The sequence below is a fragment of the Caretta caretta genome, chromosome 7, assembly GCF_965140235.1.
Source record: "Caretta caretta isolate rCarCar2 chromosome 7, rCarCar1.hap1, whole genome shotgun sequence".
Lineage (NCBI taxonomy): Eukaryota > Metazoa > Chordata > Testudines > Cheloniidae > Caretta > Caretta caretta.
The window spans coordinates 95,589,108-95,613,377 of record NC_134212.1 but is presented as its reverse complement, the minus strand read 5'-3'; the positions used below and the strand labels follow the sequence as shown (position 1 = coordinate 95,613,377).

The 24,270-nt window shown below is 40.9% G+C and overlaps 1 protein-coding gene and 1 non-coding gene across 11 annotated transcripts in view; one reads left to right on the top strand and one right to left on the bottom strand.

The window, feature by feature from the left end:
• Nucleotides 1-24,270, top strand: part of BLNK (B cell linker) — a 141,689-nt gene that overhangs the window by 91,533 nt on the left and 25,886 nt on the right. For 7 of the 10 annotated variants that reach the window (XM_048857119.2, XM_048857115.2, XM_048857118.2 and 4 more), the window contains 7 exons: nucleotides 8,244-8,309; nucleotides 13,240-13,296; nucleotides 16,275-16,324; nucleotides 17,455-17,495; nucleotides 19,076-19,232; nucleotides 21,545-21,696; nucleotides 22,230-22,308. In XM_048857119.2, the coding sequence (XP_048713076.1) occupies nucleotides 8,244-8,309; nucleotides 13,240-13,296; nucleotides 16,275-16,324; nucleotides 17,455-17,495; nucleotides 19,076-19,232; nucleotides 21,545-21,696; nucleotides 22,230-22,308 (602 nt within the window). The remainder of the gene's footprint in view (nucleotides 1-8,243; nucleotides 8,310-13,239; nucleotides 13,297-16,274; nucleotides 16,325-17,454; nucleotides 17,496-19,075; nucleotides 19,233-21,544; nucleotides 21,697-22,229; nucleotides 22,309-24,270) is intronic. The other 3 variants (XM_048857117.2, XM_048857126.2, XM_048857124.2) reach the window with 1 other exon arrangement.
• Nucleotides 14,635-24,270, bottom strand: part of LOC125639610 (uncharacterized) — a 34,699-nt gene continuing 25,063 nt past the window's right edge. The window contains exon 5 of the transcript XR_012669396.1: nucleotides 14,635-18,745. This is a non-coding gene — a transcript (uncharacterized LOC125639610). The remainder of the gene's footprint in view (nucleotides 18,746-24,270) is intronic.

The following is a 24,270-nucleotide window of genomic DNA, read 5'->3' as shown; positions in this document are numbered from 1 at the left end:
TATAATACATAATTGTTAAATACAAATTCTCATTGCTCTAATGCAAACACCGGCACACTCCACAGCAGCTCACGACATGATCTTGTGCACTAGGAGGCTATGACCCCCTGAACACTTCCCTTGCATGCCAGAGAGCTCTGGGTAGAATTCTGAAGAATTACTTGCACAGCTCCCAGTAAGGCAGTGTTCCTCTGAGCGACCACAATGCCAGGCTGTGCCTAACTGGCACAAATGACTCTGTAGTGCACAAGGTTTCTGGGGGGCTTTACCTCACGTTCCAAATTATGGGCTTTGTCTCATCCACCCCAAAAAAATATATTATTGGTGGTCTATTTGAGAAAATAAGTGGTCACTCAGAGAACGCAAATGAGGGCCAGACTTATTGTGTGGGGTATGACATTTTAAAGTGACTGTGGGTGGTTACTGTTCGCTTAAGCTATGGAACATTCTAGATCCACAATTCAGAGGAGCCTTGTCAGCTAGAAGCAGTTACAGACGGAGATGTGATGGCAACTGAACCCAAGAATGAAGATGTGCTAATTAGTCATTAAGGGACCCACTCACTTTGCTAAGTTGTTTAGTTGTAACTTTATTTTATTTGTGGTGTTATTTTGAATCAGTTAAAGCCATTGCTATTAAATTAAAGGCATGACTGAATTTAGGAGACAGAGCACGTAGGTCACTTGATAGTTTATACATTTAAACCCAACTCACTACTGCTTCCATAGGTTTCCTTTTTGCCTTTAACAGGTTCCTAATCCTGCTGCCAGAGCAAACCCTCTCCACTGTGAAATCCTTGATAACTGGAAAATCTGGGCCTCTAGCACAAACTTAGTTGAGTGTTTCTCCTTTCGTCTAGTTTAAGGCTGGAACTCTCTCCAGAGGTGCAAAAGACAATTCAGCAAGAACTACAGATGGCAGAAGTTCTAGGGGGCAGGCATCCCTTATTCCTGGAATTCCCCCAATACTCTAGATACATAGAAAGCTGTATGCCTGTAAGACATCTATACAACTTCCTGGGTCAGCAATTCACAGAATCACAGAATATCAGGCTTGGAAGGGACTTCAGGAGATCATCTAGTCCAACCCCCTGCTCAAAGCAGGACCAATCCCCATTTTTTGCCCCGATAAACTAAACAGCCCCTCAAGGATTGAACTCACAACCCTGGGTTTAGCAGGCCAATGCTGAAACCACTGAGCTATCCCACTAGTGCTTTGTTTAGTTTCATTGCCACCACTCCCCTCACTCTTGGCTGTTGGCATTGTGCCTAAAACTGTTTACATTATCAGCACCACACCCAATTCTGACTTCATCTCTGCTCAGTGTGCATTCTCCTACAATACTACTTAACACAGCTAGAGGATATCTTAAAGAACAACTGCTCAGAAACTCACACCAGCCCCACTCTCTCTAATAGCATAAGTTTTTTTAATGTCCTCACAAATATATAATATTGATAGATACAGGATCAATCTTTCATGTGTCTGGAGAGAGAATCTCCTTATTACATAGATCTCACTGAAAATAAAATAGACTTCTCTCTCTCTCTCTCTCAACCTGGTGTAATTGAAAATCTTAGTTGAAAGCATATAAACACACTTTGTAAAGTTGTTTGCTGATCTTTAAACATGTTCTTTGAGTGGATAACATGTCACAGGAAAGAATTATGATGAGCACAAGATAGGGTGACCATATTTCTCCAAGGAAAAATAGGTCACTGTGTGGGGCTAGCCTGAGCCCTCCCACCCATGCCCCTGCAGGGCTTGCCCAAGCCGTTCGCCTGAGCCCTTCCCCCCACCCCCATACCTCCTTCGAGGCTGGGGCTGGCATTGCTGCTGCTCGCCCCCATGCGAGGCTGGGGCTGGCATCGCTGCTCGCCTGAGCCCTGCTTCCACCCCTGCGTGGAGCTGGCATTACCGCTTTCCCCACAAACACACACGCCGCGTATGTTCCTCCGCACCCTACTTTTGCCAAAAAAGTCAGGACAGCCGTGACAGGGCTTAAAAAAGGGACTGTTACGGCCAAAACAGGATGTATGGTCACCCTAGCACAAGGTAAATCATTCCCTTTCTATTTCACATACACTCATCCCATGCTCAGCCATCTGTGGGACAGCCCGGCTGGTCCTTAGGCACCTCAGACATTTAGGGCATGTCTACACTTACCTCTGGAATGATCGATCCAGCAGGGGTCGATTTATCGCGTCTAGTGAAGACGCGATAAATCGACCACCGAGCGGTCTCCTGTCAACTCCAGTACTCCACTGGAGCAAGAAGCGTAGGTGGAGTCAGTGGGGTGAGTCAGCAGTTGGCCTACCACAATGAAGACACCGCGGTAAGTAGCTCTAAGTACGTCAACTTCAGCTACGCTATTTTCGTAGCAGAAGTTACGTAACTTAAACCGACTTAGCTCACTCCCCTTCCTCCCCCCCCCACATACACACACCAGGCTTTACAGCGCACAGACAAGTTCTTCTTTCTTGATCTGCTGCATTTGCAATCATCAGCATTTCCAGCCTGTGCCATATACATCCTAGTTTTCCTCTCACCAACCATTTCGAAAGAACAACTCTGCTGTGCTGAGGAAAATGGGTTACTTATCACTTCTTTTAGAAACAAATATACAGGAAAAGTTGTATGACATTAAAGATGCTGGTTTTCAAAAAATACTTTTTGTGTGCACATAGTCCTTGCCCAAATATTCAAGGAAAATGCCCCCCTTCTTATGATCATTCTTGCACCTATTTCCTGTAAGTGTACTATTTGCAAGTACTGGGACAAGCAAGTCTAGGCCTGCCCAAAGCTAGATGTCCACCCCCTCCACTGAGGGGGAGCAGTCATTGGACCCAGGGTGCAAGTCAGTACTGGAGACAACAAATGAAAAAACAGGGACAGGAATGAAGGTTAAAAGTTGGTATCCAGAGGTGGACACCCTGCAGAGAACCCCCGACAGCACCCACTGCTCCTCAGAGTGTCTAAGGAATCGGTGGACAATGCCCAGAGGAACTCTACCGGAGGTGTGATCAGACAAGGGACGGAAAATAGGCCCCCCCACTGACAGAAGATCCCCCACCCATCCAGCTTTCTCTTCCTGGTGTGAAGGACGTGCTCTTGGCCGGCCCCAGGAGGAGGCTAACAAGGAGATCTTGCGACTTTGTGGGGCCACAAGTGGGGTGTGCATGAATTAGGGGATGCAGGGAGAAGTGCAGCCAGAACCTTAGTAAAAGGTTCTGAAGGAACTGGAAGAGGAGCTGTAACCTGATGCACATTACATAGATGTTCACCAGAGTCTCCCTCTCACCACAGAAAGAACTGGCATCAGAAGGGTTGGTGAACCATACCAGGTACACACCTGTGCTTGTGTCTCCATGGAGGAGCCACCAACTGATATCCCCAGTGGGACGTGGAACCAGAGTGGAGTACAGTGGAAATACAAAGCCTCTGCCTTCAAGATGCCTACAATCTAAAGATGCACGATAGTTCTCACTGGAGAAACTCAAGAATATCCATTTATCAGGAAGATTATAAGAAGTACAGAATCAGTCCTGCCACTATGCCAGGGTATGTGATCTGGGCTATCCTTTGGACAGATTAATTGGGTAGCTACCCCAAGCACATGAGGCACTGTGAAATAAGGCACAAAATGGGGAATGGAGACAAAGGGATCAATCTATGAAGAATCTTTGAGGAGTATTCCCTTCCCTCCCCTCCCCGCAAGCTTGTTGGATGTAAATCATCTCTTTGGCAGAAATCCAAAAGCTTTGCAAAAGAAGCTCATAGATGAAGAACCACCATACTCAGAGTGTCTGATCCAATGTGTACTGAAGTCAGTGGGCTTTTGATTGAATCCTAAATCAGCTACATAATTCTCACAAACATTTCCAGATGTAAAAAGTTACATTGACATGCACAGAAGCCCTGCCACTGCTTTCTCTTTTTTTGGTAAGCCTGGTTCTAAATAACATTGCTCCAACCAGAGCTGAACAAAGGGATTCAGTGTTCATCGAGAATCATTTAGCTTAAGGCAGGAAGGGACCACCAGATCATTTAGTCTGACCTCCTGTATATCACAGGCCATCAACACCACCCAGCACCTACGCATCAACCCAGCACCTGAAATTAAACCAAAGTATTACAGCCCAGAGGACACTAGAATGTTGTGTGCCATTGGTAAAGAATAAAAGGGACCAAGGTGCATTAGTGCCTGAAGTCTCCAGCAACGGCAGGGAAATTATTAAGTGAGATATACCCAGATAATCCTGTCAAGTGACCTGCTCCCACATGATCCAGAGGAAGGCAAGAAAAACCCAAAGTCACTGCCAACCTGGGAATTCCTTCCCAGCCCCACATATGACGATCAGTTAGACCCTAAGCATGTGAGCAAGAACCAGCCAGGCAAGCACCTGAGAGAGAGGATGCTCCGTGACACTTCAAAGCACCCTGTCCAGTCTCCCGTCACCAGTAATAGCCATCTCTGGTACGTCAAAAGAAGGAGACAAAACACGCAAATACACACACACACTCAGACCACATCGGAATACACAGGGGGAGAGGGGAGAGTAAAAAAATCCCTTTCTGATCCTACCAGGTGACCAGCTGAAACCCTCAAGCATGAGCTTATGGGAACATAAAACATAAACCAGAAATGAGCCCGGGGGCTGCTGAGTCTTACCCCCTATCATCACAAGTTGCACTCATAAGTTTGTCCAGCTCTTTCCTAAAACTAATTACGTTGTTTGCCCCCACAATTCCTATTGGGAAGCGGCTTCAGAACCTCACTCCTCTGATGGTTAGAAATCTTCTAATTTCCAGCCTGAATTTATTCCTGGCCAGTTTATTTGTTCTGGCACCAACATTGTTCTTTAGTTTAAATAGCTCCTCACCCTCCCTGGTGTATTTATAGAAAGCAACCATATCCCTTTCACTCTTCTTTTTGCTAGGCTAAACAAGCAAAGCTATTCCAGTCTCCTCTCATAAGATAAGCCGTCCATTCCCCTGATCATCCTACCTAGTAGTTCTTCTCAACACCTGTTCGTTTGAATTCATCTTTCTTGAAGATGAGTGATGACAATTGTACACAGTATTCCAAATGAGGTTTTACCAGTGCCTTGTACAATGGCATTAATACTTCTGTCTCTACTGGAAATGCCTTGCCTGATGCAACTGTGATACATGGATGTCTTTTTTACAGCCTCATCACACTGGTGGTGGCTCATAGTTGACCTGTAAGCAACCCACAGACCCAGGTCCCTCTCCTCCTCTGTCACTTCCAACTGATGAGACCCCAGCTTGTAGAAGAAATTCTTCTAGACCTAAGTGCATGATCTTGCACTTTGTGCTAGTGAATTTCATCCCTTACTGGCACTCCAGTGTTTAAGGTCATTCAAATCTTCCTGTATAATATTCCGATCCTCCTCTGTATTGATGATGCCTCCCAACTTTGCATCATCAGCAAATTTCATTAGCACACTCCTACTTTTTGTGCCAAGTTCATTCTAAACAGAAGTAAGAATAAAAATTAAGGCAAAGATTTAGGAACATAGGAATTGCCATGCTGGATCAGACCTCAAGTCCATCTAAACCACTATCCTGTCTCAGACGGATGGTGGAATATATGCCTACATTAGCCACCTACAGCCATATTTAAAGTACCTAAACACATAGCCTAATTTCCAAAGTGCTGAACACCTAACAGTTCCTGTTGACTTCAATGGAAAGAAACTTAGGGTCTCTGTTTAGTTATCAAGAGAGCCTGGTTAATATACAAATAAAACTTGCTCTTTTATAGTGCTTTCCACCCAAGAATCCCAAAGTGCTTAAACAATATTATTCAATTAAGCTTCTGAACACTCCTGTTAAACAAGTACCTTAAGTAGGAGTATTCTCATTTCACAGATAAGGAAAGGAAAGCACAGAAAAATTAGCTGTCACTCATTTAAGAAAGTCGCTTCTAATCAGTGGCAGAGCTTGGAAGAAAACTCAATAAATCTAAGTCCTATGCTCTAACCACTACACATACACATGCTAATTACACACCTGGGCCTGAGCCATTGATTTCAGGTCCATACATACATAATTACACACCTGCTAGGCAAATTACATGTTTTACAAGTTGGTTTTATTGATTCTCAATTAATTCCAATTTCCTTTGAAAATGATTTTAATTAATTTAAAGAGACACCTAAAATTACTGAGGATAGTGAAGCTGGAAGTTGTGTTTTGTTTTGGCAAGTCTCACCTATTCCTCTGCCCTTTCAATACTTCTGTGCAGATTAAGACTTTCAGATTACTAAAATTCTAAAACCATACAGATGTAGCTTGAGGATTTTACTGATATATGTAAACAAACCCTTCAACAACTTCCTAATGGACTTCTCCTCCTTTGGAAATAAAACAAAGTGAAAATAAAATATGGAATGAGTTGATAACTTCTAATGATTGTAGGCAGGCTTTCAGACAGACCATTTTTTAAAATCACATTTATTCTTCCTGTTGGTCATGATTTGATTTGAAGATATTATCTAATATAGTTCAATTTTTCTCTTGGAGTATCCTGAGGAGAAAACAATGAAAACTAAATAAAATGGTCTCTCTGTAGAAGTTTGTATGAGGCTGTGCTCTCCCTATTACAATTTTAACTAATTTTTCCTTATGAGTATGTTTACAAAGAGGTTACTCTGTGTCATTGGAGTCACCTTGGGTGCCTAAATCATTTTCTTTTTTGTTAAGAACTCAGCTTTATTTCATTTAAGTGATACTCAAATTACCTTACTCACAAGAGTATTCCTCCTGAAGTCAATGGCACTAACTGACATTCAGATAAATAGGCTTTAGCCCTAAATATATCAGATCATGTAACTATAGTCTAGAAATCATGGGCTCTCAACCTAACAGTCATGACTAGAGTAGTGTGAAGATTTTTGGACAAATCTTTTATTCTCCAAAAATGCATTTTTGGTCAATCCAAAACATTTGATATGAATTTCACAAATAGTTTTGGCAATTGTTTTTTCTTGACTGGCACCATTCACAAAATAGCTAGAGGAGAAAGAGGTGATGGTGGTCCCCATTTATATCTTTTAGCCAGTAGTTGGACATTCAACTAGTACATGGGGGATTCAGGTCCAGATCCCCCCTCTGCCTGACAGAGCAGTGATTTGAACTTGGGTCAGAGAGAGAGAGAGTGCGAAAATGGCTCTGTAGCCTGGTGATTATCACACTCTTCTGGGTGGGAGTCACCCAGTTAAAGTCCCTGCTCCAATGACTATTCAAGTATTTTGTACAAAATGGAACAGCTTCAAAAGAAGAGAGACCTGCCTTAGAATACCCTCTAGCCCTGTGGTTAGGGTACTCTCTTTGGAGGTGGAAGACACAAGTTCAGATTCCTGCTCCATATCAGACAGAGGGGGGAATTTAAACCAGGCATCCCACATCCTGGATGAATGCCCTAACCACTGAGCTAAATAAGGGAGATCCCCACCATCTTCTCTACCCATTTTGTGATTCTAATCCTTTCAAAATGCTCAGAAACAAAATGTTTCAGGTTGAACAATTTTTTTTAACCTGAATTGGACTTTTTTGATTTGCCAAAATTTGTCAGGAATTTTCTGATTCAATTTGTGTCAAATAAAAATAATGGGGTGGGGAAGAGAGACTGCTTGCAAACAGAAAAAAAATCAATTATTTGCCCAGTTCTAGTCATGACTAGACAAGGGGACTGTTACATGGGACAGGAGGCAGGGTTGGAAAAAAATTGTTTTTCTGTTGTAACATGGGGACTGTGATATGGAGGAAATTGAGAAGCACTGATCTAGATGATTCATATAGATTAGAAACCAGAGAGCATTTCCCACCATACATCTAGAGAACTGTCAATCCATTCTCTGAAAACATTGCATAACGGATTCAAGTTTTTCACTTTAGTCAGTGATGCATCTTGATTGCTTTGCTGCTTCAGCCATTTGATTGGACTTAGAATACTGTTTAAACGTCACCAAACTTTGGGCTCTAGAAGGATAATCTTTCTTTCCCCAAATGCAGAGCATGCCAAAGGGTTTTGTTGAAAGGCAGAAAAAATATTGCATATGTACAAGTGACTGTCACAAGTGAAATACTTAATAGTGAACAAACTCTTTTTGATGTGTCAATTACACTGAAAGGAAAATAATTGTAATAGTTTAAAAAAAATAGCCTTATCAGCCACACAATACAATTTTCATGATGTTTTGTTCAATTTCTTACAGGCAGCTTCAAAAGATGGTACATGATATCAAGAAAAATGAAACTGGAATAATGAGCAAGTTCAAAAAGTAAGTCATAGATGTTGATATAATTGCACCTTGTTTAAAGCTCAGAATATCTAGCATGTTGTATGACCACGTTGAGGGTAGGAGTGCATGTTTCTGGACAGACATATGTTAACAACAGCTTTATTCCAGAGCTGCTCCACGTGCAGGATTGTCATTAATATCAATGGAAGCGGCTGCAGAATCAGGCCCCAAATTATTCTATAGTATAAGCTGCTCGTGGATCAGTTTAAACAATATCTACATATAATGTATCATTGAGGTTGATTCTCCCAGGCAATGTTTGTGTGTCCCCTTTCTCTTTAGGCCTATGTTCAGGCTACCCCCTACAATTTAATTTTAATTTGAACTCCTACCTTCATGCAACTGATCAGCCATAATATTCAAAACTCAATCCTGAACATTCCGTACATATTAAGAAGTTCTAAAAGAAACCCATAACACTAAAACCCTAACCTAAAATTCTTAGTCCAGCAGTAAATTGCAGAATGATTATCATTAAATAATCACAATGTACGCGTAGATAAATCCCAGTGTTTCTTCATGGGTGGTTATATTAATAAGACATCCTTTATTTCCAAAGTCAGACTCATCTTTTAGCACAATAGCTATTAAGCATGCACACTAATTTTGAATACACCATATCTTTCACATGGGATTAACATATGTATGTGACAATCTCATTGATAATCCATGAATCATTTACTATAGGTGTAAGAAAGACGTACACAAGATATATTAAATGAACTTTAAAAAAAAGTTATTTACCAGGTTTTCAGGAAGCATTTGCAATGATAGGACAACAACACACAGAATTACTCAGTATAGTCTATCGATGCAGCTCTCATACACAATGGAAACGTATAAGCACACAGAAAACTGTGCTTAAGTAACAGCAACCATAATGGATACATTCGAGATTGGAAAGTATTATTTTAGTATCTGCTAAGTAGGGAGCGTCCTCTCCTCGTGGGGGAAATGGACTCAGTTTTGTGATAAAGCTCTCCCTCGCTGTGACCTGGTGATACACATGAGAATGAAGCAGGGAAATTCAAAGCTAACCATTACACTTTTTCCTGCACTCACCCTGTTGTAATTAAGAATTGCTGCAGCTTGCAGAAAATCTCATATTCAGATGTTACATAGGATCTATACCTCTTCATTGCCTACACACAGGCACAACAGCACAAGTGAAGGGCTAAACGTCAGTGTTACCTTTGACTGGCACTTCTTTTGTCAGTTGAGTAGAGCCTTCAGTAACTCAAACATACTTTGCCTTTTGGGGGGTTCTAACATGGTGTATGTACAAACTGCAGAGCTCTGGACTGCATGAAACTATAATGAGGAGTCTGCCCTCATGGAGTAGAATCAAAACCTTAGCTTTTATAAAGAATAATATCACAGTAGCAGAATTAGAGCAGTTAGACTTAACATCACAGTGGGTCAGCAGCAAATGTCTCAAAGATGAAAGCACATAACAAAAATGAGAGAAGGATCTCAGAGTTATAATTTACAGAGACAAATCATTTTACCATAGTTGCTTTCACCTGGAGATGAAATCTGGTTTTTAACAGTATGGCTTTGAGGATGTGCCCCCTCTTTAAGAATAAGAAGAAGGGGGAAAATAATAGGATCTAAATGTACTTACAAGCTGGAAGGGTGCGAGGTGCAGCCTGAATCAGATAGATACAAAATGGCCATTATAGGGCTGCAGCTCTCAATGCTCCCAGATTTAAAGAGCCAGCTACCAGAAAAGCAGGCTGGAGAAGGAGTCTATTAAAGGGTGAACCCAGCATAGAGCTCAGTAGTAACCACGAAAATATGAAATAAGCAGCTTCCTAAAGGGGGGGTGGAATTCTATTTCTCAGGGAGTAGGGAAGTATTGCCAGCAACAAATATTCAAAATCACAAGTCTAGCTTCCAACAATCATGTGAGTGCTTTAAAATAATATGTTTTTAAATTGCCTTTGGGCTGCACTGGGATCGCATTTTTGTGCTTTTCTCTGAAACCCTGAGGGCTAGAACTTGTTGGGGGGTTTTAAAGCTGAGATTCTCATATTCACATGGAGCTAGGGCTTCAAGAAAAACACCAAATATCATTAGATGATAAAATTGCAGAAGTTAGCAATAATAGTAGGAATAGAAGATTCCAAGATTCAGAGACAGAACCTGGTGGCAATGAGTTAATGTATCATTATGTTTTTAGACTATATCGTTGCAGTCCCTTCCAACCCTATGATTCTTTCTGTGGACTGTGGATACTATTGGGCAAATCCTATTCAGCAAGGGACTAGTTGCATACTATTGGGTAAATCCTGGCCCCATGGGATTCAATAGCAAAACTCCCATTGACTTCAACAAAGTCAAAATTTCACCCTTAAAGATTTGCGGATGCTTAAGTGGCTTGCTGAGGCAGGGTGTAGGAGCTCAGGACACTCAGCACATTGCAGGATCAAGCCTTAGATGAAGTATCAAATGAACTGTCTCTACGTCAAAAAAGTTTTTCCAAAATTTCCTGGGGACATCAGTGACACTTCATTGACAAAGCCAGCAGCAGTAAGTGAAATAAAGAGGCTGCCTGTAACCAGAATCTGTCCATTCCTTGTGCCATTTGTGTGACATTTGTGCCGCCATGGTCAGCTACTGAGATGACACAGCACCTGAGATCCTGCATGCCTCACACAAGCAAAACATCCATAGACTTCAGGTCTCTCCTGCTCCATAACTCTGTAGCACTTACTGTGCCCCCTGTTTTCATACAATCCTGAAGATGGCAGCTGGAACTGTGGTATTTTACACACTATGCACTGAGTATATAATATTGCAAACTAGTCAAGGAAACAAACTGAAGCACATGGAGAAAGAGGTAACAAAACAGAAACAGTATAATCATACATGTATCTTAGCTGAACCAAAAGGAAACTTGTGTTTCCATTTATGTACCAATGTAATGTGTTTCAGATTTCTTATTATTGATGCTCAAGGCCTTTTGTTAATAAATGGGACAGTCCATTAAAGTCAAAAGTATTATACCGTGTAGCCATAAACATTACAGTACCACTGTTTTGTTCAAAGAAAATATGTAAAACCATATTAAGAACATTAATAACACTCATGGGCAGCTTCATAAATATTTTAAAGAGTTTCTTTATCACCCGACTCTTCCAAAGCAGCAACAAAACATTCCACTCTATCATGAGATTCCAATTTGGGATCAGTTTGTTATCAATCAGTTTAACGGCACTAGTTCAGAGTTTTGACAAAGTTTTGACAGGTTCAATGCATTTATTTTTTAATAATAGTTGTATTTACGTAGTGCACCCAGGGCACTGCACAACAATAAAAACAGTAAAAACATAACATCAGCTAAAGAAAGCATATAATAAAAAAACGCCCTGTTAGCAAAAATGGACCAGAAGAAAAGGACACATCCTGTATGAAAGGGCCAACAGTAATAAAATTAAAGAACATTTTTGAAAACAAAAATTGTTCAGCTATTTCTTAAAAGCTGGGAGAGGTGGGCTGAAATGCCGGGTATAGAGGAGTGAGTGCCAGTCTCCAGCACAAGTGGTGGAATCTCTAAAAACAAGTTTTCTAGGAACACAGCATCAGGACAAGGCTTAGCATTCAGTCCTGCAGTTCATTAAACACCCTGTCCACCATCCCGCAAAGACTTACACACCTCTTCAACTTCAAGTAACTGAGTAGTACCTCTGATGTCAGTGGGTGTATTCCTATGCCTAAAGTTAGGCACATGCCAAAGGGCTTTGCTGCATCAGCCTCAGAGTGCTCAGCACATTGCAGAGAGGAAGATTCAGACCATGGTACTTTTAAAAATTGAAGTCATTCATTCACTTAACTGCCTGCTAGCTGCTATCTAGTGTATGGTGTGCAAAGCTACTACAGCAGTGCTGGTCTCATATTAAATGAAATGCCTCAAATACCAGCTGATTACTTATTGAAGCTAATGATGCAGAAAGATGTGTTATGTTATTTTTAAACAGCTGTAAATATTCTCAAAAACCTGTTTGGATTTATTTTTATTTTGGATGAGTCTTGTAGAATTGAAAATTATATCCCAGCTATGGAATTCTGTAGGATGTTTCACAAACCTCCACAAAGGATATCTCATTCTCTAATAAACTTTTGGGTGAAAGTCTGGCCCCACTGCAGTCAATGGGAGCTTTGCCACTGACTTCAGGGTGGTCAGAATTTCAGCCTGTATATTTTAGAGTGGGTAATTTCTGTAAATTCCCATTCAGGTCTATAGGACTTTTCCAGAAGGATTAACTCACAAGTCTATCAAATTTAACTTAAATACAGAACAGAATATATTTAGAGCACTTTCAAAGTGATTGAAATTCTTACCACCATGATTTCTTTTGGAATCACTTCTGATGTAATTGCCTAGTTTGCAGATAAAAGATATGCTGAAAAACAACTATAATCTCTCCCTTGAACAACATGCACTTAGATAGGACTTGATCCTCTTCTACTGAAGTCATTTGGAGTTTTGCTATTAACTTCAACAGGAGCAGGATCATGCCGTTTGCCATTGCTTACAAAAACAGCCCTAAAGAGTAAAAGTATTATAAGTGTACATATTTATTATTTCATCAGCATGTACAGTAACTAGACAGTAAGCTCCCAGAAACAGGGATCTTGTCATTCGTGTTTGCATATTGCAGAAATAGTGGGTGAAATCATGGCCTCATTCCAGTCAATGGCAAAATTCCCACTGACGTCAATGGGACCAGGATTCCACAGTGTTGACACTCACTAAATAATATTAATACGGTGCAGTATCTTTTCTGTGGGTTTGTGTTTGAATTTTAGAATAACTAACATATTTGAAGAGACTAACAAATACAGATGTGGCCATAAATTGTTTCATTTCTGTGACAGAAACCATTTCTTTTCTATTGCTATTTAGGTTCCAAAATGAACAAGTGGCCTTAATTTGCAAAACTGGGAAAAATACTTGGGATCGGTATGCTATTTCAGAACCACACAAGGCATGATAGATGGCTCAGATACAGAGCTCTTCTGTGCTTCACATGCTTTTGTTGTAACATATTTACATATTCTGCCAGGGCCACAGCCAGGATTTACAGATTCTTGGTCAAAATACTGAAGCAAGCCCTCCCAATTTATGATCCGAACACCTACAATATGGACCAAGCCACACATCCCTCTCCGTCAGAAGGGTCCTTATTGGCTTCTCCACCCTCTTCCTTTGTCTCTGGTGTCCTTGTGCACCTCAGCACAAATCCAGCACAGATCACCCTGCTGGATTTGGGGCCAGCCTCTCCATCAAATCTAGACTTGGGACAAAGCAGCAGCCATTTCCCCTGGCAGTGGCCCTGGTTTCTCCTTTTTAACATGCCTGTGCTAACCTGGATGAGATATAGGAATAATGCTGTTAAGAATGCTTAATAACATACTACCTGCAGGGTAAGTTATACCCATATTGTTGGGCACTAGTAACCATTCAGCAAGGAAGAACTACCTATACCTTCTTCTGTGACACTACTAATCAAGAGAGCTGGGCAACCTCTGTGAAAAATGTTCCATGGATATTTTCTTGAGCTTGGTAACGAATTTATTTTGGCCATACCTTCACCATGCATACATGTACTTTCTACAACTGTATGAGCAGTAGAGTTTCACTGGCACTAACTAGGGTAGAAATCATTCGCAGAAACCAAATCTTTACATTTGTACATCTGGGTATTCAGTCAGATGCACTGACCCAATCAGGGAACAGAAACAACATTTAGCTGTGGGTCTTAGCTGAACAGTCACAAGTAAGCAGCGTGTCCAAGTCTTGAATATTGAGTGTCAAATTATTGCAGCAAACTGTTAAAAAAACAAAACTGGGGAAAAAATGAGAGAATAAATTGAAGGAAATCACAATGGCTCAGAAACCTTCAAGAGCACAAGAAAAAGTTACAGTCACTGTGGACATTATTCCTGGTGAATTATACACTCAGCTCTGCAAACAACATCCCCAGAAGCACTTCTTTTGGGACCTGATTGAAAGCCCACTGGAGTCAATGGAAGTCTCTCCATTGTCTTGGGCACTGGCTCGGGCCCGGGGTGCGGTCTCATCAGTGCTAAGGAAAAATTGTTGGATTATATATGTAACCCTTCTGCCCATCAGAGTTGGCAGCAACAAGGGCCAGGTTCAGTATCTAGGGGTTCCATTTCAATAACACAATGCAAAACCAGCTCGAGCCCCCACCCTGTGACCTGGGACAATTACATACCACCCCCCTGGGCGTCTCTAAGAGGCAATACTTCCCATCTAGAAAGCACAGAGTCTGAGTGTAGCAAAAGCCTTTTAATAAAGGAAGGAAACACTGCACCATTATGTTGGGGAAACACCACAAACAGGATTCATAACACAAACCATGAGCAAAAGACCCACCCCCAAGTAAGTTTGGCAGTGTCCTTTTCCCCTCAGAGTCTTAAGTCCAGCAACCCAACAGTCACCCCGCCCCACACACACACACAGTTTCTGACCTTGGTCAGTGCAGCCCCCAGAGTTCAGAAGTTCATCTGCAGAGTTTACCTCCCAGCCTGAGTGGAAGTGGAGGGTGGTATGGGGGGCACCTTACATGCTCCGCTGCTCGGGTCGATGGCTGAGTGATCTGCCAAGTACAGTTCTACTGTCCTTGATTCACATAACTAGGATAACAACTCTTTATTACTCCTACCCCAATAACAAAGAGACTGGGGATCCCACAGCAGCCAAAGTGACCATTTGGGCAAGCAGTCCATCATGTTAGGCAGGGTGGGTGTGCCCATGCAAACGAGATCAGCCCCTGAAGTCCTTTTTCACAGCTCACCACCAGATGTCTGGGTAGAGCTCATTTTGACTCTGCTTACATATATTAAGAATTATTATAAAAGGACATTTTAATGCAAATTGTATTAATGCTTTATATTAATCCAAAAAGCAAAACATTACTAGCTTCAGATACTTCCACTCAAGCATGTAATAGCCCAGATGCACCATTGGATCTGGCTTGAATAACTTCACAGAAATGTGCCTCTCTTCTTATGAGGTAATGTCAGATCATTAATGGAATAATAAATAGATCACTACACTAAGCTCCTGGGGGTGCTCTCCCAGGGCTTACAATTAAACAAACAGGAACCTGCATGATTTTAAATTCTAGGTATAGCATAGCACAGTTGAAAATGAAGAGAAGCCTATGAAGAATGTTTCAATCTTTCTCTAAATAATATTTTGGTTCACTCAATATTACAGAACCAAAGCTATTCAAATTGTATTGCCTTATGAAAAATAATTGGTGTGAGACTTTCTGTGTTAGTACTTCCATTATTGTACCAAACATGCATACCTCATACATGTGACAGATGCAAAGGTTGAGACCCCAGATCTGATCTGATACCAGCATAAATCAGTAACCCCATTGACTTCAGGAGCAATACATGTACAAAATCATTGTAAGTGAGATCAGAATCTGGCTGAGAGACAGCCTGGGAAAACTTTTAAGCCTCAATTGGAATTTAAAGTGAATGCAAATCTAAAGTTGTAAATTAGAACCAGAGAGCACTGTACTCTTTTATCATCTCACATATAAACCTCTTACTAGGATTTTTGTGAACCTCAATCAGCTTTACTTCTTCAAACAGATATGCACATATCTATAATGTATAATGCTGCCTATAGCTTCTGCTCCTCTATATGTGTGTTTCTTTAAAAAAAAAATTCTTAACAAAAAACTCAGATTGCAGTCTATATTCTTGGCTGTTTCCAAAAAGTACTCTCTTTTCAGAATATTTGCCTGCAGCAATTGGCTGAATATCTGTGACAATGACCTGTGTCTTCAGTTGCAGATATCTTTTGTCATCAGCTTTTTTTGTGCATCTGGCTAATGCTTGCCTTCCTGCAACTATTACCTATTGGATCATAAATGTAATAATTATTGTTTACAGGCTAAAAAATAAACCCCCACCAAGTGTACCACAAAGGGATTATGCTTCAGGTAAGGATGGCTTAATGGAACGTTAAACTGTATATTTTTTTCTAAGAGTGTTACAACTGCATATTTGCTCACATTTATCTTCTATGCGAGGTGAATCCTAAACCATTACCAATAACTTATAGTCCAATTCTTTCTAGTGCAACTTATAGTGCAAAACTATAGACAGCAAACTGTGGAGAGCTGCCCCAATGGGAAGAACAAATAGTAAGAAGTAGTTGATAGCAAGTGCCCCTGCTAGCTGACTCTCCGAAGCAGCTTTCACCTACTCTATGGGATCCATCTCTAGGCCATTCCCAACCGGGAGAAGGCTCCATATCCAGCCATGCTGGATGGAGAGCCAGTCCAGTTCAGGGCTTATGATGCTTGTGAAGTGAAAGTAAAGAAAGAAACTATGGGCAAAAAGGTCTCCTTCCCACAATAATGGAATCTGATGTTGGTGCTAATATAATGATGGCATCAAACATTATCTTCAAGTGTGAGTGGAGCTATATTTGCTTATTTTACATCTTCACTGCCTGCAATTTTGTTTTACCTTTGTTTTGAAGTGTTAAGAATTGTTTTGTTAAGGAGAAAATAAAGTAAAACAGCAGCAGACTAGGTGGGGAGTGACTGGAAGTTGTCAATCTAAATCGTTCAGTGACTTCCATAGCCAGTTCCAAGTTGACAGGCTTCCACATCCTTAAAACTATCATAATTAATTGGCATCCAATTTGGAACTTTACCAGAGAGGCCAAGAACTGAATTGTCAAGAGGGCTGAATGAGCTCTTCCTCTCTCTTCATTTCCTTTAAAAAAGGGGAGACACGGGCATGGCAGTGTGGGGAAGCTTGCATTGCTACTATTCAGACTGGGAATAAGTAGAGGACTGCGTTGTCCAGCGCATCCATCTGGGACTCTTTCATGAGCACTCTCAATTAATTTCTAAAACCAAATAAGCAACAGAAGCAGAATTCTAATTGCCAATACTGTTCAGCCAAAACCAAGTGTTTCTGGCACAAACTTTCAGGAATTTTGTGTGTGTGTGTGAGAGAGAGAGAGACTGGAATGCAACAGAGCCATTCAATCAGTAGTTAAGATGAATGTTTGTGATCACTATTCTATTCCCTTAAATAACTTAAATGTTTGGTTTAGAACATGCAGAGGATGAAGATGAACAATGGTCTGATGATTTTGTAAGTATATTTTCTTGGGGTCATAAAGCAGTTACTCTTTCAATTAGGACCACACATAATGAAAGTTTAGTTCTGAATCAGATAATTTCAGGCAAATTTACATTTCTACTATTAAAATCCTACTATATTCACAAGGTTGAAAATTTTCAAAAGCAGCCACTGATTTAGGTGCCTCGATTTTTGGGTACCCAGCTTAGAAATACCTGGACCCAACATTCAGAAGCATTGTTAATGGTAGCTGTAGATGATTAGCATCTTGCAAATTTAGGGTTATGGTGTCTCATCTTGAGCACCCAAAAAACGGAGCAACCAAAATTAGTGGCCACTTTTGAAAAAAACACTGGCCTGTTCTTAATTAGAAGATTTACAGATACTTTTAGATTTCACTTATTCATCAGTGTTGTCAAATTTGTGGTTAGTGACTTATTTTTGGCATCGCTTATTTTGACACTGGTAGCACCCACAATGTGTTAGGCATTTTCCAAACACTAGAAAAAACACAGGGTGAAAACTTGCCCCATTGAAGACAATGGCAAAAGTCCCATTGATTTCAATAAGTTCAGGATTTCACCTACAGTTCCTGCCCCCAGAGACCATACAACCTATATAAATTCACTCTCCTCTATTGTAAGATTTGGTCTCCATTTTCTGACATTTCAAATATATTTAATATTTATCCATTTTCCTTTATTCCATGATACTTGAGGTGGACCCTCTACAGAATTCCAGGTCTGAACACCCCTAAATTTGCCTAAATTTGAAGAAAGTTCAGATCCAAACTTTGTAGCTCAGGACAATCGCTAATTCTTTTATGTTTGAGATGCCCAGATTTTCCTTGCATAAAGAGTGTGAAGATTATTCATTAACCCTTAGAAAACTAGCTAATTCCCAGGTAGATGTCACATGGTGAATGGCTATCTTCTTGGGTTTTGGTGGCGAAGCCCTATCAGGTAGGGTAGAGGATGGTAAGGTCTCCTCAGGACTTTAGAGTGAAGCAAATCATGACCCATCCTGCCACAGGGCGAAGAACACTCCTGATTCTATAACTTGCTTCCCTAAAGCATGCTGTTTCCTCCTGATGCTAGTTCCTGACCTCTCCCTGAAGACCAGGAACCAGAACGGGGAGATAGAGGTCACATCATCAGCTGAGGTTGAGACTGGGAAGGGGCTGGCTCCCAGGGCTGGTGGAGAAGCAGAAGTCTGTTGACTCACTGATGTGCGGGGGATGCAGTCCCAGCTTAGCAGAGGGCCTGTGGAGATGAGAGGGAGAAAGCAGAAATAGGAAGTGAGAGGTCTGTGGTGTTCCAGTGGTGATGAGAGGAAAGCATAGGGGTACTGAAAATCAGGGTGTTAGCACTTTGTTAAATCCTTTCTCTCTAGAGCAAAAATATTCTAAATATGTTTTATGATGAAATAGAGTAACACTAATGAAGTTGACCATGTTCATAACTGTCATATGACAAGCAAGTGTTTTTGTAGGTTAGCAAATAATGCAACTGGTGGGATGTTTGAGTGTTACTTCCACGAATGAAACTCCAAGTGTTTTACAAAGTAAGAAATGGGAAGCTGTATGTTTCTAGGACAGCGATTATGAAAATCCAGATGCCCACTCTGATTCAGAGATGTATGTGGTCCCAAGTGAAGAGAACTGTGATGACAGTTATGAGCCCCCTCCAACCGAGCAAGAGAAAAAGAAGATTCCCTCATCATTTTCATTTTCAAGGGGAGAATATGCAGGTACCTATGAAATCTTTGGTTACACAAGCCTGTCAGTCCCTCAGCTATTGATACCAGTGGCACCATGAACAAATTGAAAAACAAGAAAAGAATTTCAAATGGTGTTAATGTGGTGTAAAGCCCGTCCTTTTCTCAGGAGTTAGCCTCAAAAGGAAGAGGGCCTGTTTGTTCCTGACCCCACTTATCAGGGTGCTTACTTTCTGGAAGGATTCATGGATTTGTTGGTGGGTGACACCCCCCACCGCATTGCAGCTGTCTCCCAAGTTTTTGTTAATATATTTTGTAGAAGGCCTACAGGCTTTGTGATGAGCACTTATAAACCGAGTAATAAAACAATATGCATGGGAACCTTGAGGAGAAATTTCACTGAGCACACCTCAGGAATCACCCAGTTAGCCTAATCTGGGGATTGGTTCTTCCCTAGCTGATTTAAGGTCAAGCAGGAAGAACAAAACATTAAAGGACCCCTGTTTTCTATCTTGTTTGTACCCTAACTTGTTAGCCAAGCAAGTGCAAAACAGGGGCCATAACAGTCCTAGAGATCTAAGCCTATGCTGCCCTTAACAATTGGGAGTAGGAAGCAGGTAGCCTTAAAAACAGGACTTGAAGGAGATGACTCTGCTTATATTGCTCCAACAAACAAACCCTTCTCTTCCCTTCAACATTATATTCTGAGCCAAATACTGGTCCCATTGAAGTCATTGGAAGTTTTTATAGTAACTTCAGGTGGACCAAGATTTAGAACATTGGGAAAAGGAATATCAACATAACCATCCCCTCACTGCACACCTCTTCCCCCGTCTCTTTCAGTTTCATTATATGAGGCTCAGGTACTGGACATATAGAAGGCACTCGACTATTACAGTGCCAGACAAGTAGCTGGATAGGTAATAAACACATTATTTGCACACACTTCAAATAATGAGGAATTGTATTACCCAGTTCTTTGTAGGTATTTTGGTGGTACCCCAGAGAAGCTGGCCATATCATCTATTTTAGTCTCACCCACCTTGCTGCATGGGAATTTATATGCCACAGTACTTAAGGACTATAGAACATAATAGATTCTTGTCACCTCCAGTCACAGAACATTCTATATGACTTATGCTATAGGCAGAGTAAAGACGCTCAGTTTGCATAAAGAAAAGGAGTACTTGTGGCACCTTAGAGACTAACCAATTTATTTGAGCATGAGCTTTCGTGAGCTACAGCTCACTTCATCGGATGCATACCGTGGAAACTGCAGCAGACTTTATATACACACAGAGAATATGAAACAATACCTCCTCCCACCCCACTGTCCTGCTGGTAATAGCTTATCTAAAATGATCATCAGGTTGGGCCATTTCCAGCACAAATCCAGGGTTTCTCACCCTCCACCCCCCCACACAAATAAATAGGCTTAAATAGAGACTGGGAGTGGCTAAGTCATTATGCAAGGTAGCCTATTTCCCCTTGTTTTTTCCTACCCCCCCCCCAGATGTTCTGGTTTAACTTGGATTTAAACTTGGAGAGTGGTCAGTTTGGATGAGCTATTACCAGCAGGAGAGTGAGTTTGTGTGTGTATGGGGGTGTGAGGGGTGTGAGAAAACCTGGATTTGTGCTGGAAATGGCCCACCTTGATTATCATGCACATTGTAGGGAGAGTGGTCACTTTGGATGAGCTATTACCAGCAGGATAGTGAGTTTGTGTGTGTGGTTTTTGGGAGGGGGGTGAGGGGGTGAGAGAACCTGGATTTGTGCAGGAAATGGCCCAACTTGATTATCATGCACATTGTGTAAAGAGTTGTCACTTTGGATGGGCTATCACCAGCAGGAGAGTGAATTTGTGTGGGGGGGTGGAGGGTGAGAAAACCTGGATTTGTGCAGGAAATAGCCCGACTTGATTATGTAAAGAGTTGTCACTTTGGATGGGCTAGCACCAGCAGGAGAGTGAATTTGTGTGGGGGGGTGGAGGGTAAGAAAACCTGGATTTGTGCTGGAAATGGCCCAACCTGATGATCATTTTAGATAAGCTATTACCAGCAGGACAGTGGGGTGGGAGGAGGTATTGTTTCATATTCTCTGTGTGTATATAAAGTCTGCTGCAGTTTCCACGGTATGCATCCAATGAAGTGAGCTGTAGCTCACGAAAGCTCATGCTCAAATAAATTGGTTAGTCTCTAAGGTGCCACAAGTACTCCTTTTCTTTTTGCGAATACAGACTAACACGGCTGTTACTCTGAAACCTGTCAGTTTGCATAGATATTAAAACAACTGTTTGCAGTTAGTGAGTAATTATGTACTAAACTTATTTCCCCCTTCATTTAAAGACAATCGCACTACCCACCAGGAGCCACTGCCATGCAGGCCAAGTCAGTCTTTAATTAAACCCAAGAAACCATCTAAACCATCTCTGCCATCATCATCTGCCGCTCTGAAACCAAAAATGCTACCCAAGACCAAAGAGTTCAATGAGGATGAGGTAATATTCACAGATACACAAGTCTTTACAGTACAGATGAATTATGCCCCCATAAGTATCACAAACTACATGCTGCACGTGTTTAATATGCTAGCCTTTCACATCTGACTCCTGTGGCTCAAATCATTACGTAGGTCATAAAAATAAATGCATAGTCTCACACTAGTTTCTGGTGGACATTTACCCACATCGTAAATCTGTGGGGCCATTCAGCCCACTTAGCATTCTCTGTTCACCAGAGACAGACTGCTGACAGGTGGGGAAGGAACAGAAATATTGAGCACCGGGGCAGGGCTACAGAGTACTGAGACAGTAAGTGATCGATCAGCTGTGCCACAATTGGAGCTGTTTGGTGAAGGGGAAATGTCCATGGAAAAGCCCAGCCTTATCCAGCCACAGAGGGAGTTTAGATGCCTGAGACAATCATTGGCGTTAGTTCATCTTGTCCATCCCTGCTAAAACAGGCTTGTGCCGTGTGGTGTATTTGACATAATGCACGCTTAGCTTGTAGCTTTTCTCTGCATTTTTCTCAGGATGATTATATCGTGCCTGTAGATGATGACAATAACTACATTGAACCAACGGAAGGCAGTACCTCACCATCTACAAAACGTGAGTGTTAATCTTTTAAGCACATGATAATTTTACTCTAGGGTAAACACCGTGCCACTGGATGTCTGTTGCTAGGGTTCATAGTAGGGCTGTCAAGCTATTAAAAAATTAATCGTGATTAATTGCACTGTTAAATAATAATAGAATACATTTAAATGTTTTTGGATGTTTTCCACATTTTCAAATCTATTGATTTCAATTACAACACAGAATATAAAGTGTACAGTTCTCATTTTATATTTTTGAGTAGAAATGTTTACACTGTAAAAAAAAGAAAGAAATGGTATTTTTCAATTTCCCCATTACAAGTACTGTAGTGCAATCTCTTTATCATGAAAATTGAACTTACAAATGTAGAATTATGTACAAAAAATAACTGCACTCAAAAATAAACCAATGTAAAACTTTAGCGCCTACAAGTCCACTCAGTCCTACTTCTTGTTCAACGAATGGCTCAGACAAACAAGTTTTTTTACATTTGCATGAGATAATGCTGCCTGCTTCTTGTTTACAATGTCACCTGAAAGTTAGACCAAGCGTTTGCATGGCACAGTTGTAGCTGGTGGCACAAGATATTTAGGTGCCAGATGCGCTAAAGATTTGTATGTCCCTTCATGCTTTAAGGGCAGCATTACTACCATTCCAGAGGTCGTGTCCATGCTGATGATGGATTCTGCTAGATAACGATCCAAAGCAGCGAGGACTGTCATGTGTTCATTTTCATCATCTGAGTCAGATGCTACCAGCAGAAGGTTGATTTTCTGTTTTGGTGGTTTGGGTTCTGTAGTTTCCACATCAGAGTGTTTCTCTTTTAAGACTTCTGAAAGCATGCTCCATACCTCGTCCCCCTCAGATTTTGGAAGGCACTTCAGATTCTTAAACCTTGGGTTGAGTGCTGTAGCTATCTTTATAAATGTCACCTTGGTACCATCTTTGAATTTTGTCATATCTGCAGTGAAAGTGTTCTTACAATGAACAACATGTGCTGTGTCATCATCAGAGACTGCTATAACATGAAATATATGGCAGAAGGTGGGTAAAACAGAGCCAGAGACATACAATTCTCCCCCAAGGAGTTCAGTCACAAATTTAATTAATGCTTTTTTTTTTTTTTAACGAGTGCCATCAGCACGGAAACATGTTCTCTGGAATGGTGGCCAAAGCATGAAGTGGTATATGAATGTTTAGCATATCTGGCACGTAAATCTCTTGCAATGCTGGCTACAAAAATGCCATGCAAATGCCTGTTCTCACTTTTAATTAAGAAGTGGGCAGCATTATCTCCCATAAATGTAAACAAACTTGTTTCTCGTAGCAATTGGCTGAACAAGAAGTAGGATTTCGTGGACTTGTAGGCTCTAAAGTTTTACATTTTTTTTGTTTTTGAGTGCAGTTATGTAACAACAACAAAATCTACATTGTAAGTTGTACTTTCATGATAAAGAGATTGCATTACAGTACTTGTATGAGGTGCAGTGAAAAATATTATTTCTTTTATCATTTTTACAGTGCAAATATTTGTAAAAAAAATAATATAAAGTGAGCATTGTATAATTTGTATTCTGTGTTGTAACTGAAATTGATATATTTGAAAATTTAGAAAAACATCCAAAAATATTTAATAAATTTCAGTTCGTATTCTCTGAACAGTGCGATTTAAAACTGCGATTAATCATGATTAATTTTTTGAATTATAATTAATGTTTTGAATTAATTGCATGAGTTAACTGTGATTAATCAACAGCCCTAGTTCATAATGAAGTGGGGAAAGCACTAAAGAGACTGCAGTCAAGTGAGGAGGGGCAGTGTGGGTCCTGTAGCTAGGAAAGTCCAAGGGCAAAAGTTAGGGTTGTCTTTCCCAACTGCCATGTTTGGCTCCTACCTCTCTTTCCATGACCTTTCACAGTCCTGCACCCCTACAACTGAGAATCTTGGCTTGGTTTGGCATGCCTCTCTTCTCAT